General features: G+C 40.0%; 1 protein-coding gene across 2 annotated transcripts in view; it reads right to left on the bottom strand.

The window, feature by feature from the left end:
* LOC105489210 (mitochondrial adenyl nucleotide antiporter SLC25A24) overlaps nt 1-27,079 on the bottom strand; it is a 53,084-nt gene extending 26,005 nt beyond the window's left edge. The window contains exons 1-3 of one of the 2 annotated variants that reach the window (XM_011753903.3): nt 26,698-27,079; nt 14,281-14,407; nt 10,413-10,500 (exon numbers count right to left, since the gene is read on the bottom strand). In XM_011753903.3, coding sequence (XP_011752205.1) covers nt 10,413-10,500; nt 14,281-14,407; nt 26,698-26,880 — 398 coding nt within the window. In that variant the 5' untranslated portion in view covers nt 26,881-27,079. Of the gene's footprint in view, nt 1-10,412; nt 10,501-14,280; nt 14,408-19,161; nt 19,502-26,697 lie in introns of those variants that run through there. The other variant, XM_011753904.3, reaches the window with a different exon arrangement.
* Nucleotides 27,080-27,242: the final 163 nt, after the last annotated feature.

The raw sequence follows: 27,242 nt of genomic DNA, 5'->3' as shown, positions 1-27,242 counted from the left end.
TCCATATGCACCTAAGAAAAAATATTTCTTCTAATTTTTTGATGCAAGGTCCTATTACATGCCCATTAAATCAAGCTTATGTATTTAAAATGTTTTGTCTTCACTAAAGTTTTTCTCTGCTTGACCTACCAAATACAGGAAGAACTGTGTTAAAATCTCTCACCACTGTGATGGATTTGCCAATTTATCCCCAGAATTTTATCAACCAGCTTAAAAATTTTATATCCTTATACTGAATTTTAAAATGTGGTGACATTCTATTTTTACTAATGTTTTTACTATATAATCTATTATGAATAGATTATTAATAATAATTAATATTAAATTAGTTGATATTAACATAGCTATCCCATAGCTGATATTAACATAGCTACCCCAGCTTCTTTTTTTGGTTAGTAGGACTTTATTTTGCTTGTTCTTTCATCTTACAATCTCTACCTTCTGACAAAATGTACATTAATTTTTATTAATTGGAAAGTTCTAACTGATCAAAAGGTGATTATCTTCTAACTTACTAGTCGCCCACCTCAAACCCCCATGGAAACAGGGTAAGAACTTTATTTAGCCTGCCCCATTTGAGAATGGAAATGAAGGGAAATCATGCCCCAACATTATTGCAGGGCACATTTTAGTGGAGTTTTACTGCACTTGAATTTATTTCTCACATCTTACCTATTGCTTTCTAATTATCTCTTTCTTTCTATGTTTTTCCCTCTCCTCTCTCCCCTTCATTGGATTGTTTGAATCTTATGTTTTTGTATTTATTTTCTTATTCCATTTCTTTCCTCCCTGGTTTTGAAGTTATATACTCAACTACTGTAGTTTCAATCATTTACCTTGAAATTTTACCACATACATATAACAAAGTCTAAACTTAATGTTTGACCCCACCATCCTAAATAAGGTAACAATTTTAGAACAGTTTAAAATAAATCATCCCCTCCCCTCTTAACTTACACACTATTATCTAGTATTGTAGTTGTCCTTTTTCTTAAAACTCACAAATGGGTCATTATTATCACATCCATGGCTGTTTCCAACAGACTACTGAAATAATCCATAGACCACTAGCTAAGAGGTGGCCCACTATGGTCTAGAGAGTACCAAGAAACATTGTGTGACCCATTCCCCATATATGCTGCTTCCAGGACTGTATGTGCCCTTTCCCCTACCTACCTTCAACTCACCCTTTTCAGTAGCATAATTCTACTCATTCTTTAACATATTCTTCAGTATTTTCTGAGAGTCCATTATTGTAATATGGTAGACATAGAACTGTTAACCAGATACACATGGTCTGTGCCCTCAGTGGGAACAACGAGCACTAAACAAAAGCAAGCAATACCCAATATTCATTGAGCATTTGCCAGGCATTGTTCTAAGTACTTCCCATGTTAACTCATTTAATCCTTAAAACAAGCCCATGTATTTACTATACTCTCCATTTTACAGACAAAGAGAGGTTAAGGATTTTGTTACAGTCACAAGGCTAATAAGTAGAGTACAATTAAGAGTTTCAACCCAGGCATTTTAATTCCAAACTGTACTCCCAACCACTGAGATACACAAATAAGTCAATGATTACAAACCATAAGAGCCATGAAGCAGAGAAACAAGTTGAACAGACAAAGAATAACTGGAGTGAAGGGTTCCAAGGTTCTGAATAATTGTGGAGAAAGAAACCTAAAGATATGAAAATGAGAGGAAATGGGAAATGAGATGGAGATGAAAGCCTAAAAGAAAAATGAGAGCAGAAGATAATTATGATGTATGTGAAACCCGTTTCAGAGGGAATGCCTGCTTTAGCTACTTCATATCTATAGCTTCTACTGAACAGGTGTAAGTAGGAAGCTATATTTCAACCCAGTGACTCCTCTCTCACACTGTGATGACCCAGTCACAGCTGTTTCAATCAGCACTGTTAATCTGTTTTGCGTTATTTTAAACGAACACCTGAGACTCAGGAAGTTATAAAGAAATGAGGCTTATGTGGCTCACAGTTCTACAGACTGTACAAGCATGGCACCAACATCTGCTCAGTTTCTGGTAAGACCTCAGGAAGCTTTTACTCATGACTGAAGGAAAAAGGTGAGCAAGTGTGTCAGATGGTGAGAGAAGGACAAGAGAAATGAGGTGCCAGGCTCATAAAACAAGCAGCCCTCATGAACTAATAGAGTTCACTTATCACCAAGCCATTAATGAAGGATCCACTCTCGTGACCAAATTAGTCCCTACTTCCACCACTGAAGGTCACATTTCAACATGAGATTTGGAGGGGACAAATACCCAAACCATATTAAGCACTATTTAGATGTTTTTCCCATGAATTCAGGTTTGGGACACAAAGAGACAGTGAAATGGAAGAAAACAAGCTGACATTTGGAGTGACATGAGTAACACTAATGGCTAAGCACTTGAGGGAAGGTCCATGATGGTTATATAACTATAGGAAACTCTGGTCACATTCTGCCTTTAAAAAGTGTTTTTAACATTTTTACTGAAGAAGTACAAACACTAGTAATAATAATAATAATAATAATAATAATAATATCCCAAAAGTACAAAAAAAGTCACCAGCCATGAAAGAAATATAAATCAAAGCCACAATGAGATATCACTTCATACCAATTATATATTAGTCAGGGTTATCTAGAGAAGCAGAACCAATGGATTGTTAAAATCGAAAGAAATCAAAAGACAGTTCAGATATGGTGGCTCATGCCTGTAATCCCAGCACTTTGGTAGGCCAAGGTGGGTGGATTGCTTGAGCCCAGGATTTCAATACCAGCCTAGATGATATGGTTTGGCTATGTTCCCACCCATCTTGAATTGTAGTTCCCATAATTTCCATGTGTTGTGGGAGAGAGCTGGTGGGAGGTAATTGAATTATGGGGAGTGGTTAACCCCATGCTGCTGTTCTTGTGATAGTGAGTGAGTTCTCATGAGAGATGATGGTTTTATAGGGGTTTTTCCCTCTTTGCTCAGCACTTCTTCTTCCTGCCACCATGAGAAGGACATGTTTGCTTCCCCTTCTGCTATGACTGTAAGTTACCTGAGGCCTCCCCAGCCATGCGAAACTGTGAGTCAATTAAACGTCTTTCCTTTATAAATTACCCATTCTCAGGCAGTTCTTTATAGCAGCATGAGAATGGACTAATACAGTAAATTGGTAGCAGGAGTGGGGTGCTGCTAAAAGGGTACCCAAAAATGTGGAAGTGACTTTGGAACTGGGTAACAGGCAGAGGTTGGAACAGTTAGGAGGGTTCAGAAAAAGACTGGGAAAGTTTGGAACTTCTTAGAGATTTGGAGGGCTCAGAAGGCAGAAAGATGTTGGAAAGTTTGCAACTTCCCAGAGACTTGTTGAATTGCTTTGACCAAAATGCTGATAGTAATATGGGCAATGAAGTCCAAGCTGAGGTGGTCTCAGAGGGAGATGAGGAACTTGTTGGGAACTGCAGCAAAGGTGACTCTTGTTATGCTTTAGCAAAGAGACTGGTGGCTTTTTGCCCCTGCTCTAGAGATCTGTGGAACTTTGAACCTAACAGAGATGATTTGGGTTATCAGGCAGAAGAAATTTCTAAGTGGCAAGGCATTCAACAGGGAGCAGAGGATAAAAGTTTGGCAAATTTGCACCCTGATGATGTGACAGAAAATAAAAATCTATTTTCTGAGAAAAAAATTCAAGCCAGCTGCAGAAATCTGTATAAGTAACAAAGAGTGAAATGTTAATCACTAAGACAATGGGGAAAATGCCTCCAGGGCACTTCAGAGGTCTTTAGGGAAGGCCCTCCCATCATAGGCCCAGAGGCCCAGGAGGAAAAAATGGTTTCATGGGCCAGGCCCAGGGCCTTGCTGATTTGTGCAATCTCAGGACTTGGTGCCCTGCATCCCAGCCATGGCTAAAAGAAGCCAACGTACAGCTCAGGTAATGGCTTCAGAAGCTGCAAGCTCCAAGCCTTGGCAGCTTCTACAAGGTGTTGAGTCTGCAGGTACACAGAAGAACTAAGGTTTGAGATCCTCTGCCTATATTTCAGAGGATGTATGGCAATGCCTGGATGTCCAGACAGAAGTTTGTGCAGGGGTGGAGCCCTCAAGGAGAACCTCTGCTAGGACAGTGCAGAAGAGAAATGTGGGGTTGGAGCTTTCACACAGAGTCCCCACTGGAGCACAGCCTAGTGGAGCTGTGAAAAGAGGGCCACCATCCTCCAGAACCCAGAATAGTAGATCCACCGACAGTCTGCACCATTCACCTGGAAAAGCCACAGACACTCAATGCCAGCCTGTGAAGAGAGCCAGAAGGGGGTCTGTACCCTACAAAGCCACAGGAGTAGAGATGCTGAAGGCCATGGGAGCCCACTTCTTGCATTAGCATGAGCTGGATGTGTGACATGGAGTCAAAGGAGATCATTTTGGAGATTTAAGATTTGACTATCCCACTAGATTTTGGACTTACTTGGGGCCTGTAGCCCCTTCATTTTGGCCAATTTTTCCCATTTGGAACAAGTGTATTTAATCAATGCCTGTACCCCCATTGTGTATAATAACTACCTTGCTTTTGATTTTACAGGCTCATAGGCAGAAGGGACCTGCCTTGTCTCCAATGAGGCCTTGGACTTTTAGGTTAATGCTGGAATGAGCTGGGGGACTGTAGGGAGGCATGACTGTGTTTTGTAATGTGAGAACATGAGATTTTGGAGGGACCGGGGCAAAATGATATGGTTTGGCTGTGCCCTCACCCAAGTCTCATCTTGAATTATAGTTCCAATAATCCCCATATGTCATGGGAGGGACCCAGTGGGAGGTAATTGAGTCATGGGGGAGGTTACCCTCATTCTGATGTTCTCATGATAGTGAGTAAGTTCTCATGAGATCTGATTATTTTATTTTATTTTATTTTTTGAGACAAAGTCTGGCTCTATCGCCCAGGCTGGAGTGCAGTGGCACGATCTCGGCTCACTGCAACCTCCGCCTCCTGGGTTCACACCATTCTCCTGCCTCAGTCTCCTGAGTAGCTGGGACTACAGGTGCCCGCCACCACGCCCAGCTAATTTTTTGTATTTTTAGTAGAGACGGGGTTTCACTGTGTTAGCCAGGGTGGTCTCGATCTCCTGACCTTGTGATCCGCCCGCCTTGGCCTCCCAAAGTGCTGGGATTACAGGCTTGAGCCACCGCACCCAGCCGAGATCTGATTATTTTATAAGGGTTTTTTTTCCCTCTTTGCTAGGCACTGCTCTTCCCGCCATCATGTGAAGAAGGACGTGTTTGCTTCCCCTTCCACCAATGCTTGTAAGTTTCCTGAGGGCTCCCCAGTCAAGCAAAATTATGAGTCAATTAAACCTCTTTCCTTTATAAATTACCCAGTCTCAGGCAGTTCTTTATAGCAGCATGAGAATGGACTAATACACTAGGCAACATGGCAAAACCACATCTCTACAAAAAAATATAAAAAGTAGCCAGGCATTGTGGTACATGCCTGTGGTCCCAGGTACTCAAGAAGTGAGAGGATTAACTAAGCCAGGGAAGTTGAGGCTGCAATGAGCCATGATTGTGCCATTGCACTCCAAATGGGATGATGGGATGACAGAGCAAGACCCTGTCTCACAAAAAATAAAAATCAAAAAATCAAACGACAGACAGTAATGAGTATTGATATGGCTGTGGAGAAACTGAAACCTTCATTCATTGCTGCTGAGATTATAAAATGGTGTAGACACTTTAGAAACAGTTTGAAAGTTCTTCAAAATATTAAAGATATTTAATTAAATATTAAAGAATCTCTAGACAGGCTAACTGTTGAAGGGCATTCTCAGACAAAGCCAGTCTGCAAAGACTGAAATAAGCGCCTACTTCTTCTAATGCACAGACATAAACACAGGGCCACAACCATCGACAACAATCAGGAACAAATGACATCACTTATGAAACAAAATAAAGTACCAGTGACCATCCCTAAAGAAACAGAGATGTATGAACTTACAAAGAATTCAAAATAACTGTTTTAAGAAAGCTCAGCAAACTTCAAGAAAACACAAAGAAACAATGCAATGAAATTAGGAAAATAATCAGTGACCACAATTAGAAAGGTAATAAAGAGACTGAAATAATAAAAGAAAAACACCAAACAGAAATCATGGGGCTGAAAAATACAATGAACAAAATTAAAATGCAATATGGGAGCATCAACTGCAGAAGTAGTCTAGAAGAAGAAAGAAACTATGAACTCAAAGACAGGTTATTTGAAAATACACAGAGGAGAAAAAAGAATGAAAATGAATGAAGAGGCTGGGCACGGTGGCTCAAGCCTGTAATCCCAGCACTTTGGGAGGCCGAGACGGGTGGATCACGAGGTCAGGAGATCGAGACCATCCTGGCTAACCCGGTGAAACCCCGTCTCTACTAAAAAATACAAAAAACTAGCCGGGCGAGGTGGCGGGCGCCTGTAGTCCCAGCTACTCGGGAGGCTGAGGCAGGAGAATGGCTTAAACCCGGGAGGCGGAGCTTGCAGTGAGCTGAGATCCGGCCACTGGACTCCAGCCTGGGCGACAGAGCGAGACTCCGTCTCAAGGACAAAAAAAAAAAAAAAGAAAAAAGAAAATGAATGAAGAAAGCTTACAAGATTTATGGAACAGCATCAAAAGAGCAAAGTTTTGAGTCACAGGAGTTAAAGAAGGAGAAAAGGAAGATAAAGGGGGTAAAAAGCTTAATTAAAGAAACAGTAACAGAAAATTTTCCAAACCTGAAGAAAGATGTAAATCTCTACATACAGAAAAAGTCAAGGGTCTCTAATCAGATTCAGTCCAAACAAGACTACCTCAAGACATATTACAATCAAACTATCAAAATTAAAAACGAGAGGATCCTGAAAACAGCAAGAGATAAGAAGCAAATAACATATAAGAGAGTCCCAATATGGTTGGCAACAGACTTGTCAGCAGAGACCTACCAAGTCAGGAGAGAAAGGGATGATATATTCAAAGTGTTCAAGGAGAAAAATACCAACCAAAAGTAATGTACCCAGCAAAGTGTCCTTCAGAAATGGAGAGATACTTTCCCAGACAAACAATAGCTGAGGGAGTTAATCATGACCACACTTATTTTATAAGAAATGTAAAAGGAGTTCCTCAAGCTGAAAGAAAAATATGCTAATGAGTAACACGAAAACATCTTAAAGTATAAAACTGACTGCTAAAAGAAAGTACACAGGTAAATTAAAAATACTCTAATACTGTAATGATGGTATGCAAATCACTTATATCTGTAGTAGGAAAGATAAAAGAGAAAACTATTAAAAGTAATAATAGCTAAAATAATTTGTTAAGGGATACACAATATGAAAAAATGTGAACTGTGACATCAAAAATTCAAAATGTTAAGGGATTAAGTAAAAGTGTAGATTTTGTTTGTTTGTTTGTTTTGGAGGGTTTTTGCAATAAAAATGAAGTTGTCAAGCTAAAATAAACTATTATAACTCTTAAGATGTTTTTTGGTAACCACAAATCAAAAACCAATAGGAGACACACAAAAACTAAAAAGCAAGAAATCAAAACATACCACTAGAGAAAATCACTTCACCACAAAAAAAAGACAGCAAGAGAGGAAGAAAAGAATAAAGGATCTACAAAAGAACCATGAAACAATAAGCAAAATGGCAGTACAAAGTCCTTACTTATCAATAATTACCTTGAACATGAATGGATTAAATTATCCAATCAAAAAACATAGTGTCTGAGTGGATAAATAAAACTAGATCCAACTATATGCTGCCCATGACAGACTCATTTCATCTGCAAATACACACACAGACTGATGGTGAAGGAATGGAAAAAGATATTTCATGGAAACAGAAACCAAAAGAGAGCAGGAGTATACTTATATCATATTAAACAAACTTTAAGTCAGAAAGTGTAAAGGAGAAACAAAGATCCTATATAATGATACAAGGGTCAATTCAATAAGAGAATATAACAATAAGTTATATGAAGGCACTTTTACTCCAGTTCTCCCATTTTGAATTTTCAATGTCACAATTTATATATTTTACATTGCATATCCCTTAATAAATTATGTAGCTATTGTTTTTTATAAATATATATGAACCCAATATCAGTACACCTAAAGATAAATACCAAACATTGGCCAGGCGCGGTGGCTCATGTCTGTAATCCCAGCACTTTGGGAGGCCAAGGCAGGTGGATCATTAAGTCAAGAGATCAAGACCATCCTGGCCAACATGGTGAAACCCTGTTTTTACTAAAAATACAAAAATTAGCTGGGAGTGGTGGCAGGTGCCTGTAGCCCCAGCTACTCAGGAGGCTGAGGCAGGAGAATCACTTGAACTGGGAGGCGGAGGCTGCAGTGAGCCGAGACCCCGACACTGCACTCCAGCCTGGCAACAGAGGAGACTCCGTCTCAAAAACAACAACAACAAAGATAGACTGCAATACAGCAATACTAGGGGACTTCAACACACTACCTTCAGCAATGGACAAATCATCTCAACAGAAAATCAGTAAGAAACATCAGATTTAAACTATACTCTAGAACAAATGGACAGATCAGACATAAAACATTTCACCTAATGGCAAGAGAATACACATTCTTCTCAACTGCATATGGAACATGCACCAGGGCGTACCAGGAGATATCACATGTTAGGCCACTAAACAAGTCTTAACAAATTTAAGCAGAAGGAAATCATATCAAGTTTCTTTTCTGACCACAATAATAAAAAATTAGAAATCAGTAACAGAGGTGCTTCAGCAAATTCACAAATACATGGAAATTGAACAACATGCTCCTGAATGATCAGTGGGTCAATGAAGAAACTGAAAGCAAAATTCAAAAATTTCCTGAGATGAAAAAAAATGGAAACACAGCCTACCAAAACCCATGGAACACAGCAAAAGCAGTTTTAAGAGCAAAGTTTATGGCAGTAAATGCCTACATAAAAACAAAAAACCTCAAATAAACAACCAAAAAACCCCAATAGACATCTTTCAAAGACATACAAATGTCCAAAATGTACAAGAAAAAAAAAAAGCTCAATATCACTAATTACCATAAAAATGCAAATAAAAACCACAATGAGATATCACCTCATACTACACTTAGAATGATGATTACCAAAGAGACAAAAGATAACAAGTGTTGGCAAGTATGTAGAGAAAAGGGAATTTTTGCACCCTGTTGGTGAGGAGGTAAATTAATACAGCCATTATGAAAAGCAGTATGGAGTTCCTTTAAAAGTTAAATACAGAACTACCATATGATCCTACAATCCCACCACTGTATGTATGTGTGTGTGTATACATATATATACATATATAAAATGAAATCAATATATCAAAGAGCCATGTGCATTCCCATGTTCATTATAGCACTATTCATAATAGCCAAGATATGGAATCAACCTAAGTGTCCACCAATGCATGAACAGAGAAAATGTGCTACACATACACAAGAGAAAACTGTTCAGCCATAAAAAAGAAGGAAATCCTGTTATTTGTAACAACATGAATGAAATAAGCCAGGTAAAGACAAATACTGCATGATCTCACTCATGTGGAATCAGAAAAAGTTAATCTCATAGAAGCAGAGAGCAGAATACTTTGGGAGTGGGGTATGGTTTGTGTTAAAGGACCCACAATTTCAGCTTGACACGAGGAATAAGCTCAAGAGCTCCACTGTACAACATGAAGACTATAATTAATAATAATATATTCTTGAAAAATACTAAGAGAATGGATGTAAAGTGTTCTCACCACAGAAATCATTAAATATGAGATGTATCATGTTAATTAGCTAGACTTAGTCACTCCACAATGTATATATACTTCAAAACATCATGTTGTACATGATAAACACATATAATTGTCAATTTAAAAATGAATAAATGTTTTAAATCACTTAATTGTATACTTTAGAAAAGTGAATTTATGGTATGTGAATTACAACTCAGTAAAGCTGCCGGCTGGGCGCAGTGGCTCACTCCTGTAATGCCAGCACTTTGGGAGTCCAAGGCAGGTGGATCACCTGATGTCAGGAGTTCAAGATGAGCCTGGCCAATATGGTGAAACCGTCTCTACTAAAAATAAAAAAAAATAGCCAGGCGTGGTGGCACGTGCCTGTAGTCCCAACCACTCGGGAGCATGAGGCAGGAAAATTACTTGAACGTGGGAGGTGGAGGTTGCAGTGAGCTGAGATCACACCATTGCACTCCAGCTGGGCAACAGAGTAAGACTCCATCTCAAAAAAAAAAAAAAGTTACATAAATCGGAGGAAAAAAGACAAAGAGATCTTGGACATACATAATGAAGACTAGGGAGGTGTTTTAAAGCCACACTTACAAACACAGAGTTCTAATGCAGGATATTAAAGTGAAAGTCAATTGTTGACCAACATGAAGAGCTTACCTTTGAAGAATCAACTCTGCTTGTTGTTCAGAAATAGTCAGACCCAGTGTCTGGAGAGACTGGACAATTTCTGAAGCCTCAATTTTTCCTTTAAAAAAATAAAAAGGGCAAAAATAAAACTCAGAACTGACAAGAGCCACAGAAATCATGAATTTCAAATCTCTCATTTAAGAGAAAGCTTTAAACTGATTAAGGCAAAATTATGCATGTAGGTGAGTTATAGATTTGCTTAAATGCCTATCCCAACATCAATACTAAAAATGTAACAAATACATTAAACAAATAAACACACATTTTTTAAAAATTCAGTAATTATAACAGCCTTATAGATAAATAATATTCCCCCAAAGAGACCAACTTCTCAAGTGGCCTTACCAAGTAATGTAATTAAGAAGTAGAAGAACTAAGATCCAAATCAAGATATTCTAACTCTAAGACAAATTCAATTAAAGTAGGATCTAGTCATTTAAAAAGTATCTATTTCTACATTTTTAATAAATTACTAGACATTTACTATGCAAAACATCATATATGGCTGAGTTAAAGAGAAGTAGTAAATGAGGAAATAGAGCTAAAGCACAGACTATTCTTTTAAAAATCTGGCAGTAAAAGGCCAGGCATGGTGGCCCACACCTGTAATCCCAGCACTTTGGGAGGCTGAGGTGGGTGGATCACCTAAGGTCAGCAGTTTGAGACTAGTGTGGCCAACATGGTGAAACCCCATCTCTACTAAAAATACAAAAATTAGCCAGGCATGGTGGCAGGCACCTATAATCCCACCTACTCGGGAGGCTAAGAGAGGAAAATTGCTTGAAGCCGGGAGGCAGAGGTTGCAGTGAGCTGAGATTGTGCCATTGCACTCCAGCCTTGGTGACAAAGTGAGACTCCGTCTCAAAAATAAATAAATAAAAATAAAAATCTGGCAGTAAAAATAAGGGGAGCAAGGAAAAAAGAACAATAATAGAAAATTTTTAATACTAGGGAAATTAGAGCATGTTTGTAGACAGAAGGAGAACAATCAGAAGACAGGAAGAGAATATAGAAAATAAAATAGAAGCAATAAATGTAAGCAGTGCTATATTTCCTTCCAGCAATTCACAGGCTCATGAGAATCCTAAGACTACTGTACATGAAAAAGAATGAAACAAAACAAAGAGAGGGTCTGATGCTGAAGCAGCATAAGCAGCTGACTTCTCCAGAAAAAGAGGAAGACAAAAATTACTGTTAGTGGTGAAAGGATAGACTTTCTTGGAGAAAGGACCCTGGAGAGATGACAGGATTGTGAGAGAATCCTCCTGGGAAGAGGGAAGGAGCAGCATGAGAATCTGGACCATGTAAGGACAGTGAGAGGCAGCATCTGTTAGCAAAGAAATTATGCAAATACCCTTCTGAATATTCTCCTTTAGAACTGCACTCTTAAAGAGATATGCTCAATTCTCATTATTCACAGTAATCATGTTCCATAAAGTTCTATATTCATTGCAAACACTGAATTAGCAAATACCGAACCATTGTTCCTACAGGAAAAACAGGGTTAGGTTCCTGTGAGCCTCTGATCACAACACTTTCATAACTGATTAATACATAACCTTGTTTTATATCTGTTTCTCTTTGAAGGCACCTCATTTAATGTGTGTTGTTGATTCACTAACATTGAATTTGGGGCAAAGCTTATCTAATGCATATATTTTCTCCATAAGGCATGCCATGGCTTTCTTGCATTTAGGAACACTAGATAGCATTTCAGCACTACATTTGGTGAACATTTTAAAAAGGAAATTACCAATAAAAATACGAAAATGCAAAAACTGGCACAAAATAGACTTTGAAAGGGATACTTGCTAATTAATAGTATGAGAGCTGAAACAAGAAGGCAGAGTGTTGTCTTATTCTACTAGTTAGGAATGTACATGCTAAGCAACTCAAGTTTTTCACTGCTCTGTGCGTGTCCAGGAATGCCTGGGAAAGTACTGTGAGTATATATTTTGGGGTTACTTTTGGGATAAATTTTATTGAGTAGGCAAATTCACAAATACAGAATCCCCAAATAATGAAGATCAACTGTATATGTTTTGTATTAAAGAAGTCTGAAAAATAAAAATATGAACCTATAATGCCACAATGTTTTAAAATATACAAACATGGTAAATTATGGAAACATTGTGTGGATTTCCTACAAATATACCATCAAAATTTCATCTTTAGTTCATTCAGAATTTTATAAAATGAACAATTGATATGTATACAACTTATATACTGGGATGACTGACCTCTGATTATCTGGCAATTGATCTTAAGGTAGCTCCATCTCTCAGCTACTGCCTGCCATAACAGCACACAGACAATCTGACCCGCAAGACAATCCGAACTGCAGATGGTCCATGTTGGAATGAAAGTTTGCAGAGAAGAAAGAAAGCTGAATTTTGCTAGAAGACTGGACTAAGGCTAGACTTGGTGGCATATATTGTAAGGCTGATGGGCAACAAATGTTTCAACAGTACTACTTCCAACCCAAACTCAGCTCTTCCTGGCTGAGAGTCACAGATGTGAATAATCTTCAAAACCATTTAAAGACTTCAGTTTGTTTGTTTGAAGGAACTTGCTTTGAATTAAACTTTAATATTCAGTGTAAATCAGGGATGGCAAACTATAACCCTCAAGCCAAATAAGGTGTATTAACTATCTTTGGAAATAAAGTTTTATTGGAAATCAGCCATCCCCATTCATTTACATATTGTCCATGGCTGCTTTTTAGGTACAACAGCAGAGATAAGTAGCTACAACTGAGACCACATGACCCACAAAGCTAAAATATTTATTATCTGGACTTCTGGACAAAAAAGTTTGCTTATCTCAGACATGAACCACATCTCCTGTCAATGTATTTGTTTAACTTGTTTCTTTAATAACAAGTCTGTAAATGAAATGACCCTGACTATTCACAAGTAGGGCGGGGTCTGGTACTGCATTACAATTTTTATAAATTCTCTCTTCCTGTTAAAGGTTGCCTCTGGTGATGAGGGCTTCAAGACTCTATTTCTAATTAGAATTAGATAAGGTCTTCAGAGTAGGGTCCCCATGATGGGACTAGTGGCTTTATAAGAGGAAGAGAGATCTGAGGTAGCGCATTTGCTCTGTGATGCCTGCTAGCATGTTATGACACAGTAAGAGGCCCTCACCAGATTCAGCTCTTCAACTTTGAACTTCCCAGCTTCCAGAACTATAAGAAATAAATTTCATTTCTTCATAAATTACCCAGTCTATGGTATTCTGTTATAGCAACAGAAAACAGATTAAGAGAAACTCCAACCTATTAATCAAAATAGATAAGTCATACTCTTAACTAGAAGGTACATACTTATATGTTTATATGCTACTTTCCCCTAATTTCCAGGATCAGAGTATCTTCTCTAAATTAATTCTTCCAAAAATACTAACAAATGCAAGATAATCTGAAAGTTTTTTAAATTTTAGACTATACAATTGTCATTCTTGTATACAAATAAAAACAAATCTCACTTACCTAGAGGACAAGAAAATACAATTATTATTTTTAACCTACAGGTTTAAGTCAAATCAGCATAATGTTCCATAGTTAATATTTACAACAGGCCCTGCCCACAGTTTATAATTCAGCAATGTAATTCATTATATTTCAAAGTAATGAAAAAGAGAAGCTATCTATAAGTTTTCTTCACTAAATAATATAAACTCTACATAAAAATCATATTACTAAGAAAAATAAGTATTAACACAAATAATAATTATCATCTAAAACCACAGAGATTAAATAAGCATGCTTTTAGACTCTTGGAAGCACGAGAAATGCTTCTTCATAGCTGATGATAAATATAAAAGAAAGACACACCATCATTATTTTTGTCTAAACTCTTAAATGCCAACTTCATTTTCTTTTCATGGTCTTTAAGGTACTTCATAAATTCTTCAAAATCCAGCTTCCCATCTTTGTTGACATCTCCAGTAGTAAAAATTTTCTATAAAAAGAACAAAAAACATTAGAAAGAAGTTGTTGCCAATATGGCTGATGCACTAAATTATTTCTACACATATTTCAAGCAGATTGGCTGTTTTCCTAAAAGACTATAGTACCTATTTTTGGCCAGATGTATCATCATTCATTATGGCAAAGATCTATAATAAAAGTAGTTGTACTGCTACAAAAAGATTCTGGGTCTTGTGTTAAATTTTCAATCAGAAAAATGATGCACTGATTTTTATAAAACATGACATTTTTAAAGCTAATATAACCACACCCTAAATTTCTTGACATGTACTTTATAAACCCCAAGATAGAAGACAAACACTTGACCTACCACAGGATTTAAAATATTGCAGCACTTTGGGAGGCTGATGGGGGAGGATCACTTGAGGTCAGGATTCAAGACCAGACTGGACAACACAGTGAGACCTCATCTCCATAAAAAAATTTTAAAATTAGCCAGATGTTTTGGCACATGCCTATAAATACTAGTTACATGGAGGCTGAGATAGGAGGATCACTTGAGCCCAGGAATTTGAGGTTACAATGAGCTATACTGCACCACTGCATTCTAACCTGGTGACAGAGAAAGACCCTGTCTCTAAAAAAGAAAGAAAGAAGAAAGCCTAAAATGGTGTTTTTCCCTTTGATTTCAAAAATTAAATAATCTTTTACTAAGGATGATCCGTATAAAAAGCTGTCATAGCAAACTGTAAGCCCTCTCCTACCACCACCCAAAATATAACCTATCTACCTATTATGACACTCACAATCACCCACTCAAAGATTACAAATTCTACTGTTCTGATGGTCATACTCTTCCAGGTAAATAATGCCAAGTTGGGCCGGGCTCGGTGGCCGACGCCTGTAATCCCAGCACTTTGGGAGGCTGAGGCAGGTGGATCACCTGAGGTCGGGAATTCAGGACCAGCCTGACCAACATGGAGAACCCCCCATCTCTACTAAAATACAAAATTAGCTGGGCGTGGTGGTGCATACCTATAATCCCAGCTACTTGGGAGGCTGAGGCAGAAGAATTGCTTGAACCTGGGAGGTGGAGGTTGCAGTGAGCCGAGATCACACAACATTACACTCCAGCCTGGGCAACAAGAGTGAAACTCCATCTCAAAAAAATAAATAAATAAATAAAAATAATGCCACATTGTGACTGGATAGTTTAATGGTCATAGTACTCCAGATCTCCAACCTCCAGACTTAGAGAGACAGATCTGAAACTTGTGAGCTGCAACTAAAGCTACATTTAGAGAAAAATTTCTGGTTTAAAATCTTTAGTAATTAATCTTTCATAATTAGAAAAAAAGAAAGACTGGAAATCAGTGACCAATCACTGAGGCTTATCTCAATCTCAGGAAATTATTTAAAAATGAAGCAAAAAAGAATAGTTTTTTTTTTTTTAACCCATCCAGCATTTCTTGTGGTAAATCAAGAGTTATGATTGCCTAATGAGTCTGACTTATCAATACAATAGTCATCCCTTATCCACAGTTTCACTTTCTACAGTTTCAGTTACCTGCGGTCAATCATGGTCTATTAATCAATCATTTAATCAAACTATTAAATGGAAAACTCCAGAAACAAACAACTCATAAGTTTTAAATTGCACACCATTCTGAGTAGCATGATGAACTCTCTCAACATTCTGTGCCATCCAGCCCAGAAGGTGAATGTCCTTTCATCCAGCATATCCACACTATAGATGCTACTTGCCTGTTAGTCACTTAGTAGCCATACCAGTTATCAGATCAAAAATATATAGTCTATGGCCAGGCGCGGTGGCCCACCAGCACTTTCGGAGGCCAAGGTGGGCGGATCACTTGAGGTCAGAAGTTCGAGACTAGTCTGCCCAACTTGGTGAAATCCCATTTCTACTAAAATTTAAAAAAATTAGCCAGGCATGGTGGCATATGCCTGCAGTCCCAGATACTCTGGAGGTTGAGGCACAAGAACTGCTTGAACCCAGTAGACAGAGGTTGCAGTGAGCCGAGATTGCACCCCTGCACTCCAGCCTGGGCAACAGAGTGAGACTCCATCTCAAAAAAAAAAAAAAAAAGAGCTAAAGCTAATTAAAGATAAAGTAAAAAAAAAAAACACTAAAATATACATATGTGTGTGTGTATATATATATATGGTATATACAGGATTCAATATTACCCCCCAGTTTCAGGTATTCAGTGGGGATCTTGGAAAATATGCTCCCCTGCAGATAAAAGGGGACTACTATAACATGAAAGACTAGGAATGGATTCCCCTTTAAATTTTCCTGTATGTTCCTTGTAGAAATAAAAGACCAATCAAATGAGAAAAGCAAAATCTACCTGGCCCAAGCTTGCTATAGCAAGGCAGTCACACACTCTCACTTGCGTATTGAGAGAGACTCAAAGGCAGGAAGAGGAGTGGGAAAACTTTACAGTGGGAAAAAGGGAAGGCTTCAGGCATTTCCTGACTGGGGGCTGCTGGCCCAGGGAAGCTGTAAGTGGGCTCAGTAGAAACAGGGCATCCTATTTGATTAGTAGGTGGTGCATATTTAACTTTCTCTGGTTTGTCCTAAGTTGGAAGTGAAGAAAAAAATTAGAGGGGCTGTCAGTCATTAATCAAATTCTGACCATTTGGGGCTGTTACAGCAGTTATTGCATAGCTTTGTGTATTGTCTCTAGAGATAGTAACCTGACTTCCTATAAGTCTGACATAATAGGCTGGTTTCCTGGTCTGTTTATTTTAGATAAAGGGCTGGTTTTCTGGGCAGACTGCTGTAAATTTTGAGTCAAAGTTCTATTTTTATTTATGGTCTGACCATTATCTCTTCATATACTTAGTTTCTCAACTTTCACAGGAAAAAACAAAACAATATATTGTTCAAAAAACAGACCATTTTCACAACAAAAAGTTATTGCTTTTGTATCTTAATACGACAATGTAAGTACCATTTCTTTCTTTTTTTTTTTTTATCAGTTGAGTTTTGTCTATATAAACAAATTTTCCTACTAGGGGAGGTAGAGATGTGTGGGAAGAGACTTCATATCAAAACTTCCTAGTGATGTGACTGCCACCTGAGGAGAAGTCACAACGGTGCTCTTCTGAAACAGAATGTTCTGTGTGGTTGGTGCAGAATTCTCTGGGGATACCCCTCCCTTGGGTTTTGACATGTGAACCCTCGTCAGTCACCACTAGGTACACAAAGCCTCCTTGCCAAAAATGCAAGACAGATCTGCAAACCTTTTGTTTCAATAAGGAAGAAATGTGTTTCAAAAGATTCGACTTGATGGCCTAACCCATAATTTCTTATGAAAGGCTAGTTTGTATCAAATAAACGAACACAAGTCACACTTGCAAATCTAAATATGAGTGTCTTTAAACAAATATGAAGAACACTTAACTTTTTTCTTTTCTTTTTTTTTTTTTTGAGATGGAGTCACTCTGTCGCCCAGGCTGGAATGCAGTGACGCAATCTCAGCTTGCTGCAACCTCTGCCTCCCAGGCTCAAGTGATTCTCCTGCCTCAGCCTCCTGGGACTACACACACCCACCACCACACCTGGCTAATTTTTATATTTTTAGTAGAGATCGGGTTTTACCATATTGGCCAACCAGGTCTTGAACTCCTGGCCCCAAGTGATCCACCTGCCTTGGCCTCCCAAAGTGGTGGGATTACAGGCATGAGCCACTGCACCCGAACAAGAACACTTAACTTTAAAAGGAGGAACACTTTTTTTTCTAGAAATTAAAAATCCAGATAAGCTTTGCAGAAATAACATTTTGGACTGAATTGGTCCACAGAAAGTACACAGTCCAGGCCTCTGATACAACAGATGAGGATACCAGGGTACAGGGCTTGGAATATAGAATGTGCTCAAACTAGAGCTGACCCATGACTAAATGGAGCTTCAATATTCCCAAAGTTCATGTGGCTAATAGAAAGAGTTTTACTAAATTTTAACATGTCAACTGACAGCTTTTTGGGCACAAAGTACCAATTATCCAAAATAAATTCAATAGGCCGCATGCCCATGGATCTCCCAGTCTACTGGGTCAAACATCCAAAGAGCAAATATACTTATAAAGTAATTATTATATACAACAATGAATTCCAAATGGAAAATGACTTGGAAATACTGCAATAGGAGTATCTACGAGGCATTGCTGAGAAGGAGCCTGTAGGTTAGCCTGCTGGGAAAGAGAAGGGTTAGCCTAAGCTCAGTACTGATAACTAGGGTCTATTATTAAGACATATTATGAGGAAACCTCAGCACTAGTGAAACCCAAGAGTACAAGCCACTTATACTGCCGCCCTTCCAGGAACAGAAATCAAAACATAACATCAGAAAATTTCCAATCACCACCCCACTCCCAAATACATGTAGAGTGATTATCCCAGTTCTCTGAACTGGGGAGGGCGCCATGTTTGGCCTAGACGCCCCTCTGGGTGACTGACAGGTGAGCACATTGAACAAGGTGACTCTTAAGACAAGGCTGTATGTAGCCAACATCTTGACAGCAATCTGAAGTTGGAGATTTTACTACAGCCAGGGAGAAAACGGAGAAAAATACTTGAGAAATGTGTTAGCTGTGTTGTGTTATTCTTAGTAAACAGTTAACGTTGGTCAACCACCTGAACACTGCAGTGGGCCCAGGTCAAGCATGAGAACATGTAAATTTTGCCCTCTCTGCCCAGTGCCTCTCCAGGGCTCCCAGCCCCAACGTCTCTCTGATTAACAGCGCCAGTGAGACCCACCTTCGCTTCCTCTAGAGACTGAATGACCCCTATATCCTCCAGGCCTTCCTGAAGCTCAGAAATGTCCAAGGCCCCATCCTCATTATAGTCCAGGTACCAAAAGAGATCTCCGTAGAGGGAGTCCATCGAGGATGTCTCCCTCCTAGCTCCGAGGCCGGAGTGAGCCCCAGCGGGGTGGAAGTGCGACGGACCAAGGGGGATCTCTGCCCACCACACGGCCAGTGGGAAGAGGCCTAAGACAGCATCCTTCTCAGGGGCGCCAAACACAAAGCACCTTCATCAGTTAAAGCGCTGGAAGGAGAGGGCTCATCCTAACGGCTCCAGCGCAAAGGCGCGAGCGCGCAGGGCCCAGGACCGGGACCTCGGTGGGACCGCACTTGGGGCTTCGCTGAGAGACCGCAGAGTTCCTGCCGCACTCACGTCTGATCAGAAGTGCGGGCTCCCACTCCAGGAAAAGTCCAGTTGGGGCAAGTCACACCTCTTTCCCCAGAACCTTCCAGGGAGAACCCAGCACAGGGCCATCTAAAACTAGATCTAAAAACTTTAGGGCCATCTAAAAACTTCTTTTTGGAGAGTAGGTCGGGAATGTTGGGACATGGGCTATTGTAGCATAAGTGATTGGAGGTGGGGGCCTGCCAACATTTAAAAAAAAATTGTTTTGCTGCACCTGTCTAGGAATCCTTCTTTTTAAAAATCTTTATAATGATTTTTAAAAATAAAATAATTTTATTGTAGATTCAGGGGTTACACCATCAGCTTGCTACAAGGGTATACTGTGTGATACTGGGGTTTGAGGTCCTAATGGTTCCATCAACCAGATTGTGAACAAAGTACGCAGTAGGAAGTTTTTCCAGCCCTTGCCCTCCTCCCTCCCTCCCTCCTTTTGGAGTCCCTGGTGTCTATTATTCCCATGTTTATGCCCCATTTACCCAAGGTTTAGCTCCCCTCCTATAAGTGAGAACACAGTATTTGTTTTTCTGTTAGTACATTAATTCATTTAAGTTATTGGCTTCCAGCTGCATTCATGTTGCTGTAAAGGACATGATTTTGTTCTTTCTTATGGCTGCATAGTATTCCATGGTGTGTATGTACCACATTTTCTTTATCCAATCTGCTGCTGATGGGTACCTACACTGTGTTGTAGGAATCGTTTTCTAAGGTTGCAGCACTGGAGAATTGCTGTAATAAAGACTAAGAATTGAATGAAAATCTGCCCACATGGGCTGTTTCTTCTGTGACACCTCCCCTCACAGTTTTTTATCTTTTATCTTCATCTAACCACTACAATGGCTCCAGGGCAAGCCTATCCTTCAGCTGTTAGTGGCTGGATTGTAAAGATGATCTCAAAATAGGCAAAAGTTCAGTGATCTTGAGTCCCAGAGAGAAGTTAGGAGATACTCATAAACACTATCCAGGGCTTCCTCTTAACCCTCACCCTCTGGAACCACAGAGGGCCCTGGTTTCCCCAGACAAACACCTGTGGTCCCTCATCCTGCACCACAGGGAATATGGAGGTGCAGTTTCACAATAAAAACTCTCTACTTTTTATGTAATTTATTTTCCTAAATATGGAGATTGGGTACCCTAAAAAGTTGAATATTAAAATTCAAAAAGAAAATTAATTTAGCCATTATCTGTTAGCTCTTGCTCTACACCACCCATCATGTCAGATACTGGGGACATAAATGGACCATCACATGTCCCTGAAATACTCGTAAGTTTCCCCTGGGAGGAGGTTGCACCATGGTTAGTCAAAAAAACCACTGTATGCTTCTCAATCAACATTTTCCCCCAGAGCTGTTGAGCAGTGGCAAATGTCTAATGCTGTTTCACAAGATGTGCTGTGGCCCAATCAAGAATGAATTCTTTCAAAAAGAGAACTTTATGGTCCACAGGGAATGGTGCTTCCCTGTGCATCACAGAGAATGTAGGTAGTGGCAAAGAGCCACAGAAGGCAGATAGCCAGGCAGAGAATGAGCCTTGGGTTAGAGTTTACAAGACCAAGCAGAAAAGACAGAAATCATGGCCAGGGTGATAAGGAACACAGACTGACGGCATTTAACAGAACTGACAGGAGAGAGCAAACCATAGAGTTGAGAGTTTCATGTAATAAAAGGCAGGTATTTTTGTTGAATAGCTCTTTCCGCTTTTTGAAATTACCCTGTTCATTATTTGCTTATTATTTTTTATTCCCCAAGCACCTATGCAACACACGCAGACCTATTTACTATAGGGAGGGTGTTGAGAATACAGTGAAGAAGGCTGTCGGTATTTACTATAGGGAGGGTGTCGGGAATACAATGAAGAACACCGTAGGTCTTGTTTACCACTATATCACCAGTTCATTAAACATGTCTGGCACTGTTTGAAAATATTAAATGAATGAATTTACTATTTATGCTAAGTTACTGGGTAGTTCTTACCATTTGTAGTTAACATTTGAGGCCTCCAGGCATTAAATAACATGCCCAAGGCCACAGTCTAGCAAGTGGTGAAAACATTTGAACCCTGTTGTTTCCACAGCCTGTAATAATAACCATTATATCCACTAAACCAGTTCATGTGTAGTAAACACTACGATCCACATTTCAGGGTTAGGCTTCAAACTTTCTCAACAAATCCTTTTGTTTTCATAAATCCTGTCAAATATAGATAACTTGGTGGGCTCCATTTGATCCTTAAAAAGATAAGATTTTTGAACTCGGCATGGTCAAAATAAGCAGTGTATTACAGAATGTTGTCTTGTGGAAGCTTCTTTCTAAATGTTTTTTCCGGAATACCAATAAAGAAAGTGGGCTAGGAAAATTATAAAGGTTAGCTGTGCCCTTAAACAATGGGAATCATATACCAGGCAGAGAAGGGGGAATGAAAGAAATCTCAGGCAGAGAGAAGAAAATAAAGGGATCAACGTACACAGTTGTGGTCTAGTCAGGGAATATGGCATGTTGAGAGTTTGGAAAGGTGACTGAAAAGGCTTAGAATGCTACAAAGATTGAAAGGGTATTTTATGCCTTACTAAAGAATTCTTCCATTTTTTTCATTCTTTCAGACACTTTATTTCTGCAGAGAAGGGTAACATCAAATTTGGAATATAAATCAGGAGAAAACACAAAAGATACAGATTTTATATATTTTAGAACATTTGATAGAAATGTAGTTGGAATTTCATTGTTTTTCTTATACCATAATCTTTCTGTTGTGATGCCCTAAAATTCACCCTATCATTTCTATATCATGTCTCCTTAATATTGTGCCAGAAACCATAAAGTGTCTGACAATTAAAATATTAAGTAAATGGGCCAGCCATGGTGGCTCATGCCTGTAATCTCAGCACTTTCAGAGGCAGAGGCAGGCAGATCACTAGAGGCCACGAATTCAAGACCAGCCTGGCCAATATGGCAAAACCCCATCTCTACTAGAAAACACAAAAATTAACCAGGTGTGGTGGCATGTGCCTGTAATCTCAGCTGCTTAGGAGGCTGAGGCACAAAAATCGCTTGAATCCAGGAAGCAGAGGCTGCAGTGAGCCGAGATCGCACCACTGTACTCCAGCCTGGCTGATAGAGCGAGATTCTGTCTCCAGAAAAAAAAAAAAAAAAAAAAAAAGCAATATTAATGAAATAAAAATGGAATGAACTCTCCTTGTTAACAGAGGAATTACTTAATGGAGTGAATCCTGATTCCATTCAATGCAATAAACATTTGCTAAGCTACTATTCTTCTATGTGACTATTTTTTCTGTGATTGTAAATGTAAAAATTTAAAGACAGAATAAAAAAAATCATAGAATGTAAGAGTTAGAAGGGCCCTTAAATCAGGTTACCAGTCCACACACTCCTCTAACACTGGGTGATCATTCGGCATACACTTCATACCCACGGGCACAGAGGGTCCTCAAGAAGTTTACCAGCTAGTAAATGGGACGCCACATTTTAAAGGGTTTTTTAACATGAAATTTCATATTCAGCCACATATGACCTTGTTAAAAGCTCTGTTCAGGACGCAGGCAAGATATCTGCATTTTAAGAATAAGAAAGTAAAGCTCCAGTAAGGCTCAAACTTGACAAGGGTTACACAGTCAATTCATACCAAGGATGGAACCTTTTGTAGCTTGCTGCTTCCCTTCTTGTTCTTGGCAATTGTCCTAGTCCATCTGGGCTGCTATGACAAAAATACTATTGGCTTACTTAAACAATAAGCATTGATTTCTTGCAGTTCCAGATACTGGAAGTCCTCGATCAAGGTGCTAGGAGATTTAGTGTCTAGTGAGGACCCCCTTTCTGGTTCCATGGACCACTGTTTTCTCAGTGTCCTCACACGGTAGAAGGGGCAAGGAAGCTCTTCTGGGTCACTTTTATACAGGCACTAATCCCATTCTTGAGGGCTCCACAAAAAGAAAGAAGATGGGGGTAGAAGGAGGAAGAGGAGAGGGAGAAGGAGGTGCATAAAGAGAAGAAAATAACTGAAGATTTTAAAAAGGAAATAGGATTACTAGACAAGTATGAGAAAATTAGTAATGTTAAATACTGTATCTTCTTGTTCTCATACTACATTCTACTCTCAGTCTATACCCTTATACTACTGAGTCGTAGGAGAACTTAATGTGAATTTTCTCTAATTTTTAACTTTAATTTTTTACTAATTTCATAATGAGATTTGGAACATATAGGAAAGAAAGGTCATATCAGAAAAAAAAAAAAGTACGCTTTCACTTCTAATTGGTTCTTAATTTTGTCTCAGGACTTGCCTTGAATTCTTTTCTCTTCCCTGGATAATTCTGGAACATTTAGTAATGGTTAGCTATTATAGTCCTTATGCCTATTTCTACATTCTACTCTTATTTCTACATTCTTTCCATCTAAAATCTAAAGAAACTTAAACAGAAATTTGTTCTCTTCTAAATGCTCAATTCATTACAAATGCTTGGAAACACGGAGATGAGATCAAATCAGATGAAAGTTTATAGAGATTTCGCTTCAAGCTGAGTTTTGGTTTCAATACAAACTACTATCTTGAAACTTTCCACTGAAGAGACATCCCACAGTTCTCATTTCTATGCCCAAGTGGCCAATCTCCTCACTCCTTGACATTACACAAACCCCTGACACACCTCTGAAATTTCCCCCCATAAATGTAATCCTAATTCTATCCCACGTGTGATGGTTAATTTTATGTATCAACTTGTCTGGACTAAGGGATGCCCAGATAGCTGGTAAAACATGATTTCTGAGTGTGTCTGTGAGGATGTCTCTGGAGGAGGGTAGCATTTGAATCAGTAAACCAATTAAAGAAGACTGCCCTCACCAAATGGGTAGGCATAATGCAATCCTGTGGAGGGTGTGAAGAGAACAAAAAGGCAAAGCAAGTACTATGTTTTGCCTGTCCCCACAAAAACTCACGTTGAAGTCTTATCCCTGAGGTGGCCGTGTTGGGAGGAGGGACCTAGCAGGAGGTGTCAGGGTCACAGAGGCAGATCCCTCATGAATGGCTTGGTGCCATTCTTGCAGTAGTGAGTGAGTTCTCTCTCTCATGAGACTGAATTAGTTCCCTCAGGAATGGATCAGTTCCCTCGAGGCTGGGTTGTTATAAAGCCAGAACAACTCTCATATTTTGCTTCTTCACACATGTCCACTTCCAACTGACTTTCCACCATGTTGTGATACAGCAGAAAAGCCCTCACCAGAAGCCCAGCAGATGCCAGCACCACACTTCTTAAACTTCCCAGCCTGCAGAACTGTGAGCTAAATAAATGTCTTTTCTTTATAAATTACCCAGTCTCAGGTATTCCATTACAGCAACACTAAATGGACTAAGACAGGAAGTGAAAAGGAATTCCACCTGCAGAATAGGAGACTTTATAAAGACTGATACCCTGAATGAATGAGGATGTGGAGAAGCAAGCACTGTCAGTCAAAAAAGAGTGAAAATGGGTCCAAGGTTTCCGAAAGGCAATATGTATCCCAATTTAAAATGCGTGTTACCTTCAGACTCAGCAATGTCCACTTCTCAAAATTTATCCTATGAAAGTAACTGGACCAGAATGAGAAAATGAATACAAAGGATATTCATTGCAATTTCACTTACATCGTTTTTAAACTATCAGTAAGCTAAATGGTGGTTTAAAAAGAATTGGTAACATATACTACGATACAAACATATAACAGAATATGATGCAGTTATATAAAAAAGATGGTACAGCAGCGATTCTCAAGCTTTTTGATCTCAGGATCCCTTTACAATCTTAAAAATCACTGAGGACTCCAAAGAGCTTTTGTATATTGTAGGGACTATGGAGTTGTACCACTGAGATCTCCCTTCAAAGGCGCCTACTGTAAGGAACACAGTCGACTTCCACCCTCTAGCCTCTAGCCCTGGCATCTGCTGATGCACTGCAGCAAGGCCGTCTCTTTCCTGGGCTGCTTCCAGCCAATGATTGGACATGGTGGGGAACTCCAACAGGGCCATTTCTGGGACAATCAGCAAAAAGTACCAAAAGTTGATTCCTTCAAAATATGAATAAAATACACAAAACTTTGGCAAGATTGAAGGGGAGAAAAGGATAGATATGAGGAATGAAATAGAGAACCTACCTACAGATATAGTCAGAAGTTTTATAAAATCATCAGCGAGTATTATGAACCTTGGATAGAATGGGCAGTTTCAAAAAAGAAAATTGTAACTTACTAAATCTGACTCTAGAAGAAACAGTAAACTGAAGAGGCCTGTAACTACCAAAGACATTAAAAGAGAAGTTAAATATAACAGTATAACAGTTGTAGGCCCTCACAGTAACCTAATCACTTTCCCTCTTTGGATAGAGAATGCCAGTGTCAGGGAACGCTTCAACAGGGTTGGAGAATTTCCACATATCTCCACCCTACTAAAGGGGCAGAAGTTCAGGGGCACAGTTAAGATGACTCAGAGAAAACGAAATTGCTCAGCCGCAGGTTAACCCTTCAGATCAATTTCTGTACCTAGGGCACTAACCTAGAAATGTCTTAAACAATGGAATGTCGCCATTCCTTCTCAACAGGAAGTGGGGGAAACATGCGATTCTTTTTCAAACAGTTTTGAAACAGTAGACAACACATATAGCTGGTATAACAAAGCAGCTTCGAAGAGATCGAATGTGTGCGCCTTTTTACAGAACCTGGGACACACTTAATTCTGACGGCTAAAAATGATTACATGTTTGCAAGGTATTAAAACAAAACAAAACAAAAAAAACAAAGAACCTGGGATGGATTCAGGACAAAAGGGTCTTAAAAATTTAACAGTGCCCGTGGGCCACAGTGTCCACAACACTCATTTTATCTGGACAAATACCAGTAGCCTTTTGTATTATGACCCACTTCTGTTACCGGGGTCGCCGGTCGCGGCCCCATGCCCGAGTTTCTGAAGCCACCGGAGCGCTGGGCGCCACAGTTCCTCCTTCCTCCTGGCAACGCCTCGGGCCGCCGCCCTCCTCGGTCCTCGCAGCGTCCCCAGCGCCCGCAGCCCTCCCTGCGCTCAGGCGGCGCCCCGGCGGCGACCCACCTCCTCGGCGTCCTGGCCCAGGGGGATGCCCAGGTTCCTGAGACCCTCCTGCAGCTCGCCGATGTCCACCACTCCGTCCCCATTGCGGTCCAGCGCCTGGAAGAGAGTCTCGTAGCGCGTCGGTGGCTCCGCTTCCTGGCAGGCCGCGGTGGGCAGCACGAAGCCCCGCAGCCAGCGCAACATGGTCGCAGAGGCGCGGGCGGTCTGGCCGAGGAAGTCACGGGAGATCGAGGGCTGCGGGGCGCGACTGGGACCAGCGCGAGGCCAGGCTGGGCGGGACGTGCGGCTCAACAGCGTTTGGGGCGCCGTCTGGTGTGCGGCTGCAGCGCGCAGGGCGCAGGAGCGGAGACCTCACCCGAGCCCGCGCGACGCGCAGGGTGTGGCCGTCCCGCCGCTGCTGAGGAGGAGCTCGCCGCGCTGGCCTCCGCGGCACTGGCAGGGCCCGCCTCCGGAGGGCAGGAAGTGAGGGAGCTGCGAGGTGGATCTCGGGAGGGGCTGTGCGGGCCCGGGGTCGATCTCCGCCCAGTTGCCAGTCCCGCCGTCAG

Source organism: Macaca nemestrina, chromosome 1 (assembly GCF_043159975.1).
Source record: "Macaca nemestrina isolate mMacNem1 chromosome 1, mMacNem.hap1, whole genome shotgun sequence".
NCBI classification, from domain to species: domain Eukaryota; kingdom Metazoa; phylum Chordata; class Mammalia; order Primates; family Cercopithecidae; genus Macaca; species Macaca nemestrina.
Note: the sequence above shows the minus strand (reverse complement) of the source record. Positions and strands in the feature narration are given on the sequence as shown.